This window comes from Chinchilla lanigera, unplaced genomic scaffold (assembly GCF_000276665.1).
Source record: "Chinchilla lanigera isolate Chin_1 unplaced genomic scaffold, ChiLan1.0 scaffold00039, whole genome shotgun sequence".
In the NCBI taxonomy this organism is placed as follows: domain Eukaryota; kingdom Metazoa; phylum Chordata; class Mammalia; order Rodentia; family Chinchillidae; genus Chinchilla; species Chinchilla lanigera.
In genome coordinates this window covers 3,105,098-3,123,441 of record NW_004955440.1, presented here as the reverse complement: position 1 = coordinate 3,123,441, position 18,344 = coordinate 3,105,098, and the positions used below count along the sequence as shown (strand labels likewise).

At 39.3% G+C, this 18,344-nt stretch overlaps 1 protein-coding gene across 1 annotated transcript in view; it reads right to left on the bottom strand.

Annotated features, from left to right (window-relative positions):
* Positions 1 to 17,387, bottom strand: part of Ubxn4 (UBX domain protein 4) — a gene marked incomplete at its 5' end in the record, with an annotated part of 37,160 nt that extends 19,773 nt beyond the window's left edge. The window contains 5 exon segments of the mRNA XM_005390763.2: positions 6,753 to 6,846; positions 11,076 to 11,253; positions 13,065 to 13,183; positions 13,910 to 13,938; positions 17,285 to 17,387. Of these exon segments, the coding sequence (XP_005390820.2) occupies positions 6,753 to 6,846; positions 11,076 to 11,253; positions 13,065 to 13,183; positions 13,910 to 13,938; positions 17,285 to 17,387 (523 nt within the window).
* Between the last annotated feature and the right edge of the window lie 957 nt (positions 17,388 to 18,344).

Genomic DNA, 18,344 nt, shown 5'->3' with positions numbered 1-18,344 from the left:
ACAGCAGACTTCTTAACATGAACCCTCAAGTTAAGGAGAGCCTAAGTAAAGTATCTGAAGCCCTAAAAGAAAATAACCGCCAACCCAGATTAATATACCTGGCAAAACTATCTTTTAAAACTGATAGAGTGACATCAGTGACAAAGAACACCTGAAAAATCCGTGACGACCAAACCAGCAGTCCATAATGTTTTAAAGGACATTCTAGAAAGAGATAACAAGGACTACAACTTCATGAACCCCTATAGAAGGTATCCACCACACAATGGTAAGTAATTATGGGGGGGAGGCATACAAAGGAAAATAACATGACAAGGGTAAGTCAACACATATCAATTATAACCATCAGTGTAAATGGTCTCAATAGGAGAATGGATCAAGAAGCAAGATGCTGCATACAAGAAACACATTTAATTCAAAAAGAAATTCACTGAATGAAAGTCAAAGAGGGCCAGGGATATAGCTCAGAGGCACAGCATCTGCCTAGCAAGTGCAAAGTCATGATGTTGATTCCCAGTACCAAAAAAAAAGAATGAAAGTTGAACAATGGAAAACAATACTCCATGCGGAAGTAACCTGAAAAAAAGGAGGGGTAGCTATTCTATTTGCAGACAAAGTGGATTGAGACAAGGAAGGTCACCACATCCTTATAAAGGGGCCAATCCAAGAGGAACAGATAATGATCATAAATATATATGTACCAAATACCAGTGCACCCAACTGTGTAAAACAAGTATTTATGGATATGAAAAAGCAAATAAACACTAATACAATTATACTGGGGGAACTCAATACCCCACTGTCATAAATGCACAGATCAACTAAGACAAAAAAATCAGCTTAGAAGTATCACAACTGAACCAAACTTTTGAACAAATGGATGCAGCAGATGTCTATAGTGTTCCCCACAACATCAGAATATAATTCTTCTCAGCTGTACATGGGATGTTCTCCAAAACAGACCACATACTAGCTCAGAGAACAAGTAAATGAGAAGGACCTGAGGTCCCATGCATATTATCAGACTACAGTGCAATGAAGTTGGAAATCAATGCCTGGAACAGTGAAAACTTCATAAACACAGGAAATTAAATAAAACCCCTCTTACAACCAAGGGGTCACAGACGAAATTAAAGAAGAAATTACGCTGGGCGTGGTGGCACACACCTGTAATCCCAGCACTCGGATCTTTGCAAGTTCGAGACCAGCCTGGGCTACAAAGTGAGCTCAAGGCCAGCCTGAACTGCATAGCGAGACCCAGTCTCAAAAAGACAAAAAAAAATTAGAAAGAAGAAAAGAAATTAAGTCAGACGTGGTGGTGCATGCTTATAATTCCAGCACTTCGAAGGCTGAGGCAGGGGGATCACATGGCCAGCCTGAAGTGCACAGTGCCTCAAATAAAAAAAAAAAAGCCAGGCACGGTGGCACATGCCTGTAATCCCAGCACTTAGGAAGCCGGGCAGGAGGATCACTCCAAGTTCAAGCCCAGCCTGGGCTACAAAGTGAACTCAAGGACAGCCTGAAACTGCATAGCGAGACCCTGTCTCAAAAAGACCAAAAAAGAAAAAGAAAAATTAGACATTTTCTACAATTAAATGACAGTGCCAAAGCAACATGCCAGAACTTATGGGATATAATGAAAGCAGTCCTATAAGGGAAATTTATAGTGGTGAATTCCCATTGAAGAAAAGCAGAGTGAGCTCAAATAAACAACCTAATATTGAACCTCAAGCTTCTAGAAAAAAAGAGCAGGTCAACCCCAAAGCTTGTACAAGGGAGGAAATTATGAAGATCAGAACAGAAATCAATAAAATGGAGACTAAGAATACAATACAAAGAATCAATGAACTGAAGAGTTGGTTCTTAGAAAGAGTGAATAAAATTGACAAACCCTTACCCAACCTTGTAAAAAAAAAAAAAAAAAAGGCAAGACTCAGGTCCATGCAATTAGGAATGAAAAGGGTAAAATTACAACAGATCCTGCAGAAATGCAGAAGATCATTAATACCTACTTCAAGAACCTATACTCTAAAAAGTAAAAGAACCTGTACTCTAGAAGATGGAAAACACAGAAAAAATGGACAGATTCCTTGATACATATTACCAAAGCTGAATCGAAAGATATAGACTAATATCTAGAAAATATATGAAGGACTCAAAAAAACAGACCCCAAAATTTAAAGACCCAACCCAAAAATATGTATCTGAAATAATAGACACTTCTCAAATGAAGAAATAGAAATGGCAAATATATGAAAAGGTTCAGTATCACTGGTCATTCAAGAGATGCAAATTAAAACAATGCTGAGATTCCACCTCACACCCCCCCCCCCCAGGAAAAAAAGGCTACTATCAAGAAATCAACCAATAACAAATGCTGGCAGCACTGTGGGGGAAAAGGAAACTTTCTCCACTGTTGGGAGTGCAGACTAGTGCCACCACTGTGCAAATCAGTGTGGAGGTTCCTTAAAAAACTAAAACTAAAGGTTCAGTTCAACCCAGCTATTCCTCTTCTTGGTATCACCTTGAAAGAATTAAAATGACCACCGTGATACATGCATACCCATGTTTATACGGGCACAGTTTATAAACAAAGTGCCCATCAACTGAAGAACGGATAAATAAAATGTGGTTTTTGTATACAATGGAGTACTAATCTGCCATAAAGAAAAACTTAAGACGTTTCTATCTAAATGGATGCACCTCAAGACTATACTACTAAGTGAAATAAATCGGGACACACGTGTCTAAATACCATTGCTTCTCTGGTGCGAGAAATTGAAAAGAACCGAAATGTATAACAGATATTGTGAAATGAGAAGAAAATGTTCAAATGGGAAGGGGAAAAAGGAGGGGGGAGGGGGAAAGTAAGGGACAAGAAAAAATGAGGAACAGAAGGTAAAAATGGAAACAAAGCTTTTGTAAATAAGGAGGGGAAAAGGAGTTGAAGGGCGGAGAAGGAAATGCTAAGAAAAAGAAGTAACATGTATCATGTACAGGTACAAACTCCCATGGTGAATATTATCATTACGTGCATCTAAAATGTACCAATAAAACTGGGTGTGGTGGCATGTGTCTGTAATCCCAGCACTTGGGAGGCTGAAGCAGGAGGATCCTTGTGAGTTTGAGACTAGCCTGAGCTACAAAGTGAGCTCAAGGCCAGCCTAAACTGCATAGTGAGACGCTGTCTCAAAAAGACAAAAATAAACTGTAACAATAAAAAAACTCATGATTAAATCACTGATTTGATTTCTGAAAAAGTTTACTCACTTGACTTTAAAAGGTTGCTCAAGATTGTATAAGGGCTAAGCTTCTAAGCTAACTGGCATCAACTTGTCTTAGTTAACATTTCCCCCAACAAAAGTTAGTTTTCCTTGAAACCTGATGAGGGAAAAAAGCCCAATATTTTTTTTTTAAAGTCCAAGAATTAGAGTGGGGCGCAGGCATGGTGGTGCACATCTGTAATCCCAGCACTTGGGAGAGTGAGGCAGGAGGATCACTGTGGGTTTGAGCCCAGCATGGGCTATACAATGAGTCCAAGGCCAACCTAAGCTACATGATGAGATCCTGTCTCAAAAAAAAGAGTTTGTGTGGAATCATCAGTTTTCCGAAAACACTGTCTCCGCAAACACCTCTCAGACCCAGTATTAGTCTCAGTTTGAATCTTATGCTTGCTAATCCATCCTGCTAGAGGCTGAGGGGTTTTCTGGACTTTGTTTTGTGACAACATCTCACTATATAGTCCAGGCTGGCCGCAGACTCGCTGAGATCCTCTTGCCTTAGCCTCCCAAACGGGAGAATTACAGATGTGTGCCATCAGGCTTCACAAGGCTGAGTTTTTACTTGTTTGAAGTATGTTTCAGAACATCATCAGGACTGAGGGAAATGTATGAATGTAGCTTTATACAGCTTAGTATTACTTCTTTATTTTCTTTCTGATACCAGAAATTAAAACAAAAGGCTGCTGAGCTACATCGCCAGCCCTTTGTTTTGTTTTGATTTTGGGTGACAGGGTCTCACCAAGCTGCTCAAGTTGGCTTCAAACATGCAATTCTCCTATCTTAGCCTTCTGAGTAGTTGCTGGGATTACAATCCTGTGCCACCAGCTGGTACGTAATTTTTAAACATCAGATTACACTACCAAGCCGGGCATGGTGGCGCACACCTGTAATCTCAGCACTCGGGAGGCTGAGGCAGGAGAACTGTTGCAAGTTCAAAGCCAGCCTGGGCTACAAAGTGAGCTCAAGGCCAGCCTGACCTGCATAGCAAGACCCTGTCTCAAAAAGACAAAAAAGAAAAAAAAAAAAAGAAAAAAAGGAAAAAAAAATGAACAAAACACTACCAGTTTACATAGAAGGATGGGTCCAAGTTCTCTGGCCTGAGAAAATGTCTGTTCTGTGAAGCAGGGAAGCTAGCAGTACTCTATTTGTGTCAGGGTCCAATGACCCTGCAGAGGATACGAAGGAATTAGCCAGATACAGGTATAAGAACATCACAGAGTCTAGCGGGGACAGTGAAGGTGAAGGCAACCCTTAGGGTTTAAGTGAGGAGCTAAGAGGCTATTTGGGATAGAAATAATACACGGGCTGGTGTTATTAGTTATTGACATTGTCAATGAATCAGATTCCACAAAAGGAACAAGATTTCTAACTGGGTGCGAACTCAAACACAAAAATGCAGGATCTCATCTTGTGAATTAACCGGTACTAGGATCTAGCCTGTACAGGTTGGTTGAATCTAGTATGTTAATCTCAGCAGCAAGAATCTAAGGTGCTGGGCTGGGGATGTCACTCAGTGGCTCAATTGAGCCTGTCAATTTCAAGATCCTGAGCTCCATTCCCAGTACCAAAAAAAAAAAAACATCTAAGGTGCTTATGTAAGATTTTAATTCCATGATCATATGGATCTGGATTTTTCAAAGGTTGTCACCAATAAAAAAATAATTTTCCAATAAAAACTGTTTCATTATCAACATTTTATCCAATGATTTGTGAATATTTTATTCAATTTCAGTATTAGTATCTTTTTTAGGAAGCCAAAGCTCACATATATTTCAAGTAATGACCGTCTTAATTATTTTTCTTGCTGCTGAGACAAAATATCCAACACCCAAAGTTAAAGGAGAAAAGATTTATTTAGGTCATGGTTTGCAGAGGTTTCAGTCCATAGTCAGTTCACTCCAAGACAGAGAAGCATGGCAGGAGGGCATTACAAAGGAGAAATAATTCAGGGTGGGCAGAAAGTAGTGAAGCTACTTAAAAGGTAGGGGGAAGAAACAAGAAAAATGAAAAATAGGACGAAACAAGAAAAATGGGATGACCACAGCTCTTTCTATCCCTTGTATCTTCTCCAAGCTACTCAAGGCAGGTAGCACTCATAGCCTTAACCCTAGTGCCCTGATCCTAGCATTGCACCATGAATCAATTCCAGCATCACACACTCTGGATCCAGCCACCTCTGAAAAGCCCCACCTATGACTGCATGAGGCTTGGGGTGACATCTAAACAGAAGCCATAACAATTATTCTAACAGAAATGCTTTTAAAAAATAACTGCAAGAGCACCTCAAATTTTTATTTGGTTTAAGGACTCTCAAGTGACAGCAGACCTACCAAGTCCTGATATACTAATTATAAAGGTAATAATGCTCAAGAAAATTTGGCAACCTCAGAACACAGTTATGGAAAAAAAAGCAATGAAAAAGCATCTACAATTACCCTTTCACAGTTAACAGTATAAATGTTTTGGTACATGTTCTTATGTACCTTTGTTTCATATCAAATATAGCACATTAACCCCAGAATGTCTACATATAAAACTATTTCCTAATTAAAAATGGTGTATTTCCACAACCATACAGGCTGATAGCAGCTGACATTCTCTGAGTAAACAATAGAAACTCCCCCTTAGCACTGCAACTATACAGCACCTGACCCACCTTACAATAAAGGGTTACTAATTCTGCCTTTTCTCCCTTTGCCTTGTTTTCAAACCCTTTTTTCAGAATTCCAACTTCCAGTTCACCCCAGGGTGGTACAAGTCAGGATGTGTACTGTTGGGCCTGGTGTTACGAAGAAAGAAACAAGAGAGGGTGAGCTGCTGAGAACCGGGGATCCCTGAGGCTGCCCTTCCATCCTTACGCTATTTCCGTACCAGTGTGAGAGATGCAGTCTCTTCTTCACCTTAAGGTCCCGGCCATGCCACAACAGGAATAACCACAATCTAGGTTTTGCTAAAAGGAAGCTGATATTTACTGACCCTGAGATCTCACAGTATTAATGATTTTGACTCCTTTTCCCCCAAAGCATTTCTATGAACAAGTCTCTCTAAAGACTTATTTTTTTCCTTTTTTGCAGTAATGGTAGTGGACCCAGGGCCTTATGCAAGCTAGGCAAGCACTCCACCACCAAGCTATAGCCTCAGCTCCTCTAAGAGATTTTTAAGACTTCTATGCAACACTAACTGTTTTAAAGCCAGGATTAAAAATATTCCTGCTTTCCAATTAACCTTCAGCTCATATAATGTAAGAGGCACAGCACAGAAAACTACAGACCACAACTCAGCTGACTGCTGACTTCAGACACAGAAAAGCTTTACCATTAGAATGTAATTTTTATAAACACAAATTAAATTGGTCAGGTAAACAAGAGTTTCAACCCAGAATTCTGAAAGTTCATTGGTATCATTTTAGCATAAAAGAAAACCACTGCCTTTATTTTAAAAAAAATGGTGCTTGCAAAAATAAGAGCAAACCTTTCCACTCTGACAGTGAGGTCCTCTGCAGGTCTTTGATTTGAACATTCATTGGGTTCCTGAGAGGGAGGTGCATGGCCTGAGCTTTCTCCTCCTTATTAAAAAAAAAAAAGGGGGGGGAGAGAATACTGTATGTTATACAACTTTTTTATTTTCCAGGTTATAACATATTAATACCATTTCTCAAATATTATGTATTTCCCCTAAGAATGGAACAAAAAATAAGAAATGAGCAATTATTAATCCCCAAGTTTGTATGTGGATAAAACAGTATACAAGTGGAAAGATGGTGGGTACTCAAGTGAGGCCTAGCAAAGTAAAGGGAGGTAAAACACCAAGAGGCATCAGCCTTGTAGGAAGTGGCCATGAGTAACCTTTACTCAACAGCAGTACACAACAATATCTACACTTCCAATACATTAGCCACTCGCTACATGTAGTTACCGAGCACTTGAAATGAGGCTACTGCAGCTGAGGGGCAAAAACTTTTAACTGTACTTAACTTTAATTAAAAGAGCCACTATGGAATTGGTAGTGTTACTTCAGAAGCCATGTCTGGTTCTGAGTAAAACCCTGTAGTCTTAAGGTTGGTCCAAAAGGTCTGCTTTTCCTGACTACAGTGATTCCCAAGACAGCTTCTTTATATATACATATATAAATAAAAATAACTCTTTCAAGGATTTCCAGAGGATAGAATTACGTCCTGGCCTACCTCAGACGACATTTATGGCCTTGTAGTAGAGCCTGTCATGTTCCTCCTTACTACTTGCCACCAATCTGGTTCTTCTTTATAAGAACTTTGCAAAACTAAGGACTATGCAGCCACAAAAACTGGTTTCAAGAGCTGTCTCATTACTTCCATTAGCTATTTAAATCTCTTTGTTTCTTTTTCTTTAAAAATTAAAAAGAAAAAACTCTCTGTGCCTCATTTGCAAAATGTGAAACAACTTTAAAGTGTTGTTATGAGAAATATATTTTAAAATAAGTAAAATGCTCAGTACTTTACTGAGACTGGTACATGGCAGATGCTTTAGTTACAGCAGTAAGAAAAATAATTTGTATTACCAGGCAGAACCAACAGTACCTATCTTTTCCTGCCTCTGCATTCAGTGTCATCATCTACATAGCTTAAAATTAGCCATAGTGAGAATATTTACATCATGGGAATTAGCAAATACCAAAATTAAGGGTTTTTCCTGTAACCTCAGCACTTGCCTGTAATCCCAGCACCTGGAAGGCTGAGGCAGGAGTACCATGCAAGTTCAAGGCCAGTTTGGGCTACACAGTGGGCTTAAAGCTAGCCTGAACAACACAGCAAGACACTGTCTCAAAAAAACAAAACATATTACGGGCTTTTAGCTTCCACCGAACCTTTTGTTCAGCATTTACGGGCACATCATTACAGACAATCCTAAGTGGTGGCAACAAGTGGAAGCCACAGTGTGTTCAGTAGGAAATGAACTTTTCAATAAATATCAAAAACAATGTATCTTAAAACCAGCAACAAATTTACCAAAACTTTTCTTCATCTTTTTTTTTTTTTTTTTTGGCAGTACTGGGAACTATATGCAGGACCTCACTTGTGCTAGGCAAGGGCTCTATCACCGAGCTACATTCTCAGTTCTGAGAACTTTGGAAGATAACTTGTGAACAATCTGAGGAAAGAAAGTTCTGGATAGCAATTTAGTTGGGTGGATCTATGACCTATAATTAAAGAAATAAACGTTATTATAAAGGAAGACTTCCAATGGCATGCCTCAGAATTCTCTGTTTTCAGTATTTTTTTAATAAATGACTTGAAGATGCACAATATATATTTGTAATTGTACAGGTAACAACAAAATAGGTGTTACCCAGGACCTTTACACCATCTACATCCTTGGCTTTATTATTTTTGGAAAGAGGATCATGCGAAGTTGCTCAGACAGGACAAAAAGCTTTCAATTCTCCTGCCCTGGCCTTCCAAATGCTGGGATTACAGGCACGAGCCACCATCCCCAGCCTGAAATTGCTTATTTTTTTTTTTAAATAGCTGCCTAATAATATTATTTAACTGCCAGTTATTGAATGAAAAGTTCCAGATTGGGGGAAAAAAAAAATCAGTACGTGAAGTTAATAGGTAAAATCCCAAAGTAAGTTTACTAAGGGAATTTCTACTCTAGGCTTAAAAAACTTGATTATCAGACAGTATGCACTAACATGATGGAAATACACATTATCACCTAAACTAGTCTTGCCAAAAGTAATAAAAAGGGAACCTAAATCTGATCAAGCCTATAGATTTTACTATCAATTTAAGAGTTAGTAAAAGAACATGTACAAAAAAAAGGGGGGGCATTTACATAGTATCATGGGATGCAGCAAATTCCAGATTCTATAAAACTATAAAGTTAAAGAAGGAATTTACAAATTAAACAACTACTCAACCAATATCAACATATTGTACTAATTCAAACAAACTGGAAAGAAGTGCAATATAAACACTGCCCTACCTAACTCATGGTAACGGAATCATGGCTCAATTTTCCAGCTTTGGTAATAGAACTGTGGTTTTTTTTCTTAAGTTCTTATCTTTCAGATACTGACATTTTAAAAGATGAAATAATAAAATACCAGAGATTTGTTTCAAAATAACCTGATAGGGGGGCCAAGGATATAGCTCAGCAGCACACCTGCCTAGCAAGAGTAAGGTTCTGAGTTCGATTCCTGGTATCAAAAACAGTAACAATGATAATAATAATTTGATAGGGATGGTGTAGGCTGGTATAGTTGCCATAAAAATTGTGCAAATATTGAAAATTATTGGAGCTAGATAATGGATACATTGGGTTTATTACTCTGCTCTCTCTGCTTTTAAAAGTGCTTGCAAATGTCCACAGCAAAACGTTTCTAAAAAGGCAAATAAATATAAATGACCCTAAGAAGATCTTCTTTCACTTTAGAGCTACATATTAGTATGATGTAATGCCCAAGACTTGTTCTAAACAGGAAGTGGCGAGGAGGAGAGGGAGGGCACAAACAACTGTACTGGCCAATTGTCAATAATAGCTGAAGACACGCAACAGACTCCTGTGATTTCTCGTACTATTTTTTCTACTTTTACACATATTTATTGTTGTGGGTTTTTTTTGTTTTTTGTTTTTTTCTTCGGTACTGGGAATCGAACTCATGACCTTGCGCTTGCCAGGCAGGCACTGTGCCACTGAGCTAAATCCCCAGCCCCTTTTATACATATTTAAATATTTCTACAATAAATTAAATTTTTAAACAGCTAGAAAGAACTAAAATCAGTGCTACTTCTCACCTCAGGTAAAGCAGAGCTTTTAATTGCGTTATTATGCAAGTTACAGCCCACTAAAACAAAAACATCAACACTCTTTCCAGGAGTGTAACAGAGTCACACTCTATAGACTGGTACAGTCACTACAAGATACAATTCTAAATTTTTTTATAAAGGAGCAAAGAGAAAAATGGGATCCATTTTCAGGGAAAAAGCAATAAAAAAAGCCAACCAACCAACCCTGAAAGGAAATAGGTACTAGAGTTGTCAAATAATGACTCTCCTGTCTATCACTAAATGACACATACATAATTAGGACCCCTCTAAAATTTTATTTTATTTTTTTTGTTTGTTTGTTTGTTTGTTTGTTTATTTATTTATTTATTTATTTTTGGTTCCGGTACCGGGAATCAAACTCACAACCCTGCACTTGCCAGGCAGGCGCTGTGCCGCTGAGCTAAACCTCCAGCCCCTTAACCCAAATTTTAAGTTAAATGAATGTGATGGAAAAAAACATACAACATATTTAGTTTTGTTTCTGTACTACAGGCATTGAATCCAGGGCCTTGGACATACTAGGCAAGGGCTCCACCACTGAGCTACATCCCCAGCTCTTCACTTTTAAAAATATCAATCCATGCCCTCAGCTGGGCACAGTGGGGAGGCTGAGGAGGAAGACTGACAGTTCAAAGCCAGCCTGGGCTCCACAGTGAGCTCAAGGCCAATATGAACTACACAGTGAGACACTGTCTCAACCCTCATTCGCCCAAATAACAAAATATTAATCCATGCCCTTTAAATGAAGTGAAAAGCCAGGCATGGTGGCGCACGCCTGTAATCCCAGCACTTGGGACGCTGAGGCAGGAGGACTGTTCTGAGTTCGAGGCCAGCCTGGGCTACAAAGTGAGCTCAAGGCCAGCCTGAACTGCCAAGCAAGACCCTATCTCACAAAGACAATAAATGAATGAATGAATGAATGAATGAATGAATGAATGAAATGAAAAATATTTCCATTATATCCTAAAAGGTACACTAAAAATTACCTGTTATAGTATCTGATTTTGTATCAGCAGAGGTGAGAGGTGTGTGGCAAAGCTCTACATCCCTGGATTGAGAGTTTTCAGAAGTGTCGTTAGGTTCAAATGAGGCAGATGGAGTAGACCCTGAACTTTCGGACTGGCTGCCATTTGCCACTGATGTTTCACCTCTTAATGAGTGCATCTATGGAGAAAACAAATCATAATCTAGTAACCGTAAAGAATTTAAGTTTACAACAGCAGATGAGACCAAAATATGCATTATGTAAACTTATACAAGAGCACAAATACAACTGCCAGGTGTGGTGACGCACGCCTGTAATCCCGAAACTCGGCAGGAGGATCACTGCGAGTTCAAGACCAGCCTGGGCTACAAAGTAAGCTCAAGGCCAGCCTGAACTGCATAGGGAGACCCTGACTCAAAAAGAAAAAAAAAGAAAAACAAAACAAGAGCACAAGTACAAACTGCGCATGCATACCTATAATCACAGCACTAAGGGCCTGAGGCAGGAGGATCGCAAGCTCCAGGCCAGCCTGGACTACACACACAGACTCTATCTCAAAAACAACAAAAACCCCAAAACCCAACAAAAAAGAGAAGTACTAAACTCTCAAGTGGATGACTCTATAACATAATCCTAGCCAAGCATGGTGACCTGTGTGTAAACCCAGTACCTGGGAGGCTGAGACAGGAGGATTGTCACAAATTTGAGGCCAACCTGGACTACATAGTGAGTTCCAGGCCAGCCTGAAATATTTAATATATAGCAAGACCTGTCTCAAAACAAAAAAACATACAAAAACGCCAAAAAATATGATCTTTTTTTTTTTGTCTTTCTGAGGGAGGCTCTTGCTATGCAGTGTAGGCTGGCCTTGAGCTCATTTTGTAACCCAGGCTGGTCTCGAACTCACAACGATCATATCTCCTCCTGTCTCAGCCTCCTGAGTGTTGGAATTACAGGTGAGTGCTGGGATTACAGGCATGCGCCACCACGCCCGGCTCAAAAAATATAATCTTAAACATGACATAATCACATTTAGAATCTAACTGCATGCTAGCAAAAGCACAAAAAGTTGTTGAAGCACACTACTGATGTCCCTTCAAATTAGAACTTTGAGAAAACTTACAGGTATATACTGCCATTGTCAAAAATGCATGGACATGAGAAACTGTAAAGTTCTTTAAAAATGCTAAGCAATGTATAGCTGGAGTTTTAAGGGGATAGCAGATCTCTCCTGCAACAAAATAACTGAGATACTCATTATGTGGATGGGGTAGGAGGTAAAGAGAAAAGAAGTTCCTCAAGTATTTGGTATCATCTGTTTCTTCATAATGCTATTTCCAAAATCAATCCAGGCAGCCAGGTGTTCTAGCACATATTTGTAACATGTGTAGTCTCAGCTACTCAAGAGGACAAGAAGACTGCTTGAGCCCAGCAGTTCAAGACCATCTCAAAACAAAAACTAAAACAATGGTGTTTACTATAGTACTTTTTAAGTTTGATGCTATGTCAGGTTCCTGAATATACAGACAACCTCCAAAAATATTCCAGTGTCAAATTTTGATAGATCATCTGCCCATTCCTGGTACTAGGGACTGAATTCAGGGATTTTGCACTATACTATCAGTGCAGGGTTTTGCACTGAGCTATATCCCAGTCCTGCCCCCACACTTTATGAGACATGGTCCGGCTAAGTTTCTAAACTGCCCAGGCTAGGCTCAAACTTTTTTTTGGTCTTTTTGACATAGGGTCTCGCTATGCAGTTCAGGCTGGCCTTGAGCTCACTTTGCAGCCCAGGCTGGTCTCGAACTCACAAAGATCCTCCTGCCTCAGCCTCCTGAGTGCTGGCATTACAGGGGTGCACCACCCCGCCCAGCTGGGCTCAAATAAAACCCTCTTATCTTAGCCTCCCAGAGTGCTGGGATTACAGTTGTGTACCACCACACGCAACTTCATTCTCCTTTATTTATGCAAGTAACAGTTCTATTCTTACCTGTCGGACTTTGTGAATTCTCATAACAAGTTCATCTGCAGAAATACTTCCTGCTATTACTTCCAAAGGGATACCACTGTCTCCAATAAAGAAACTGGAGGGAACACACACTACCGGATCTGTACCGTTCAATTAAGTCTAACAATTAATGTGAAACAAAGTATAATTAAAAAAAAAAAAAAACCTATTGATAACAAAGCAAAACAAATTATCTTTGTGAATTTCATAATGTAATTTACCAAGATTATAAACAATTTCAATCACTACAGCATTATGCTCATGGCTAGTGTGTACAGTATGTAAGAGAATGGTAACATTACAAGTATTTGTACAACCTATGTGTGTGATGACCATATACTACATTCTTCTCTATCCTAACTTTCTACCAACTGCTTGTCAGCTATTTCTAACACTTCAACAAAATTGCTCCACATAGCTTTTCAGGCAGTTTCATTTAAAAAAATAAAACAGAACTCTTCTGTTTTCTTTTTCTTTTTTTTTGTCTTTCTGGGACAGGGTCTCGCTATGCAGTTCAGGATGGCCTTGAATGCACTTTGTAGCCAAGGCTGGTCTCAATCTTGCAACAATCCTCCTGCCTCAGCCTCCCAAGTGCTGGGATTATAGGCGTGTGCCACCAGGCTGGCTAAAAATCTTCTACTGTCCTATTAAGCTACAATATATTTTCTCAAAGGACGCTTTGTAATGTGAAGTTTGTACAAAAAAGAATGCAAGCTTTCCCTAAGACAAATAACTACAAAAAAAGAACAATTACTAATTTAATAACCAAAAGAAAGGTAAAAATACAGCATCTCTACATTTAAACAAATTATTTTCTGAAAGGATACAGATTTGTGAAAACTGTAGGCAGGCTTCACTGTAAAACAAAATTGAAAAGAAAATTACTAGATGAATGCTCTATTTTCCAAATATTGAGTTGTTTTAACAAAATTTATTGTACCAATCACAAGTATTTTTTGAAATTACCAGTTCCTGTCTCACAATCAGTTGCAAGGACAAAAGTATAATTTTTCATAAGACATGAGGGGGGGCTTTTATAATTTTCAGAAAAAGAATCGGTTTTTTTGAGACAGTGTCTCCCTGTGCAGTTGAGGCCGGTCTCAAACTTGCAAGGATCATCCTGCCTCAGCCTCCCGATTGCTGGAAATGCTGGGATTATAGGCAGGAGTGCACCACCATGTCTGGCTTACCATTTATTGTTATAATCCACGAAGTAGTGGCTGGATGTGGCAGCTAAAATAAGAGTATCAGCAACTACACCTAATGCAAAGTCTTAAAACTGTAAGAAGACACAATGACTGTTACTTACCTCGTGCATGTAATAATATAATACCCTATAACAAACGATTCCAAAAAAACTAAATATCCACCAATATTCATACAATCATAAAAAACAGTACAGAAAAGTATGCCAAATGCTACTATTGCCAGGCGTGGTGGCCCACGCCTGTAATCCCAGCACTCGGGAGGCTGAGGCAGGAGGATCGTTGCGAGTTCAAGACCCACCTGGGCTACAAAGTGAGCTCAAGTCCAGCCTGAACTGCATAGCGAGACCCTGTCTCACAAAGACAAAAATAAATAAATAAATAAATAAATAAATAATTCTGAAATTCTCGTCTTTCACATTCCAAATAAACCTCTACATTTATTCTTCCTGCATTAATGACTCTCCAAAGTGCTTGTAGAAGGTAATACACAATATGTATAAAGTAAAATGACTTATAACTACACGGTCAGGGTTGTAGTCCACTGATAGCACTTGCCCAGCATGTGCAAGGCCCTAGATTCAAACACCAGTCCTAACAAACAATAACAGAGCCAAAGTGGCAGTACATGCCTGTACTGCCAGCACTGAGAGAATGAGGCAAAACTGAGAGTTCAATGCCCGTTTAGACTATATGGCAGGTTTGAGACTAGCCAGGACTACATACACTGCAAGCCCTGCTTCAAAAAAACCCAACAGGGGCTGGGGATTTAGCTCAGCGGCACAGCGCCTGCCTGGCAAGCACAAGGTCGTGAGTTCAATTCCTGGTACCGGAAAAAAACAAAACAAAACAAACAAACAAAAAAAACCCCAACATACGCTGGGCATGGTGGCGCATGCCAGTAATCCCAGCACTTTGGAGGCTGAGGCAGGAGGATTGCTGCAACTTCGAGACCAGCCTGGGCTACAAAGTGAGCTCAAGGCCAGCCTGAACTACACAGCAAGACCCTGTCTCAAAAAGACAAAGAAACAAAAACAAAACATAAAAACCCAACATATGCATGCAAAACAATAAGAACTCACTTCTTGATAAATATGTAGTTCAAAAACTGTTGTGGTAAAACATGTTATTCTATGGCTTGCTCTGTATTTCTGTTAATACAGTATTTATATTTGCTTACCTTTTTTTTTGGTACCAGGAATCAAACTCAAGACCTTGTGCTTACTTGTGCTTGCCAGGCTTGCTTACTTATTTAGTACTGGGGGATATTTCTATTTATGTACCCAGGGTCTTTGAACTTAGCTAAATCCCTAACCCTTTTTAAAAATTTTTTTAGGGGCCAGGGATATAGTTCAGTGGCACAGCACCTGACTGGCAAGTGCAAGGTCCTGAGTTCGATTCCTGATACCAAAAAGAAAAAAAAATTAAAATTTCTTGAGACAGGGCTCAGTCACTAAATTGCCCAAGTTGGGGTCAAATTTGTAGTCCTCTGATCTCCCAAAGTGCTAGGATTTAGGTGTGTACCACCACACCTAGCTTAATGTGAAAAAGTTCTAAATAAAACTGTTGCTTACAGGTAAATTTCTTAATATTTTGATGTTGACAACGACTTTCAAACATTCTTCATTCTGGTACTATCAATATCAAGGACAGGAATATTCCGCGATTGCTAATGAGTTAATGTTTTTAGGCATTAATCATCAATGCCTGCTACCATCATAAACAGACACAAATATTACAGCCTCTGATGGAAGATATAAGGTGATGGTGGCAGGGGAGAGGGGATCAAACCTGAACCAATCTATCCATTTATAGGAAATAAGAGGACAGAAGAATAAACTAACTGATACTAACATAGCTACAATCAACAAATCCCGGCCACAGGAAACTGAAGAGCAAACACACAGAACAAATGATTTCAGAGATCACAATTGGCAGTATAGTACTTGATGTATCCTGAACCAAAAGACTAATTAGTAAAACTATGACTCTGCTAAGACAATTGAAAATTTGAACACTAGCTGACTAATGATATTAAAGACCTATATTAATTTATTTTTGAAGCACTGCAATTAAGTTAAAAACTTAACTTTTTTTTTTGGTACCAGCAATTGAACTCATGACCTTGTGGCTTGCCAGGCAGGCGCTTGCGCCACTGAGCTATATCCCTGGCCTAAGCTTTTTTTTTTTTGAGACAGGATCTTGCAATGCACTTCAGGCTGACCTTGAACTCTCTATGAAGTCTAGGTGGGCTCTGAACTCAAAGCAACACTCCTGCCTCAGGCTCCTGAGCGCTGTTATTACAAGATTGCACTCCTATGCCCAGCAAAAAAACCTTAATCTCTATCCTTCAGCAACACACAGAAATATTTATGGATGAAGTGGTGTGATGATTTGTTTCAAAATTACATGGCACGCTGACAAACACATCTGTAATCCCAGGACTCAGGAGGCTGAGGTAGGAAGACTGCTACAAGTTCAAGGCCAGGGTGAGCTACATAGTGAGATCAAAACCAGCCTGAACAACAGAACAACAGTGAGAGAGAGAGAAAAGGAGGGAGGGAGGAAAAAGAAAGGGAGAGAGGGAAGAAGAAAGGAGGGAAGGAAGAAAAGAGGGAAGGAAGGAGGGAAGGAAGGACGGAAGGACGGACCAAAACCACCACCATCCCTAAGAAAGAAAAAAAAAAAAAGAATCCAAAAGAGTGAACAGATCACTCAAGTTCAGAAGTATTCAACATAATTCAATGTTTTTAGTTATCACCAAGTTCTTAGAAACTGGAGTCCACAGCTCTTTTTGCATTTCTAGTACATACAAATGGTTGCTTGGTAGTCTGTAAAAACTTGCAAATTTTTCAGCAAAATACTTTTCAGTATGTCTTAGATATCTACAAACATAACCAACATTCTTGCAGTCCAAGAGTATCACCACAAATCACAACCAACGACCATAAATGATAGAACAAAAAAAGTAATGAAACAGTTAAAAGATAAGCAAACCTTCTGGTATCAATTTTAATAGCAACAAAGCTATTTGAAGATGCTTCGGTCACTTTCTCATCTTCCCAACTTGCAGCCATCTGTGTAGACTGTTCATCATCACCTGTAAAACATTTCGAAGATTATTACAGCACAAAGCCAGGATTTGCTGATTACATTCTTTTCCCTAGAAAACTCAAACTTCAAATAAAGTATAATCCCATGAACACTGTGTTCTACCAAATTTGAAAACTGATCTTTCCAGGGCTAGGAATGTGGCTCAGTGGTAGAAAGCTTCCCTAACATATACAACACCTTGTGTTAGACACCCCGCCCCCAGCACCTCAGGAGGGAAAAAGAAAAACCAATTTTTTCCATAAAATTCGACATGTGACTATATACTCTGTTCACACAATAAAGAGGAATGAAAAAAAAATACTGCAATATTATGGTACCACGTATTTTTCTAAAAGACATCCAAGTTGTAATTCCAGTAGCATTACATGAATGAATCATGGAGCCGGGTGTGGTGGCACACACCTGTAATCCCAGCACTTGGGAAGCCGGGCAGGGGCATCATTTCGAGTTCAAGGCCAGCCTGGGCTACAAAGTGACCTCAAGGCCAACCTGAACTGCACAATGAGACCCTGTCTCAAGAAAGACAGAAAAACAATAAATCATGGGTAGAAATGTACAGTACCTATTTCGGCAACTATACATAGACTTTACAAAATAAAAGTGCAGGGGCTGGGGATTTAGCTCAGCGGCACAGCACCTGCCTGGCAAGTGTGAGGTCATGAGTTCGATCCCAGCACCAGAAAAGAAAATAACAATTAAAAATAAATAAATAAAGTGCAATACTTTCTTCATGTACCACCTCTCTGTTGTGTTCAACATCTCTGTACCACAGCATTTAATCTCCAGAATTCCTTCAAGCTACAGAGGTAAGTTCAATTCTGTTTGTAATTTAGGATTTGCCTTTACCACAGGTATGCTAATTGTAAAAGTTGTACTTATCTAAAACTACGCTCCTAAGGAGAGAGGTAAAAGACTGCAAAAGAGAAGGGACCAAAGAGCAACA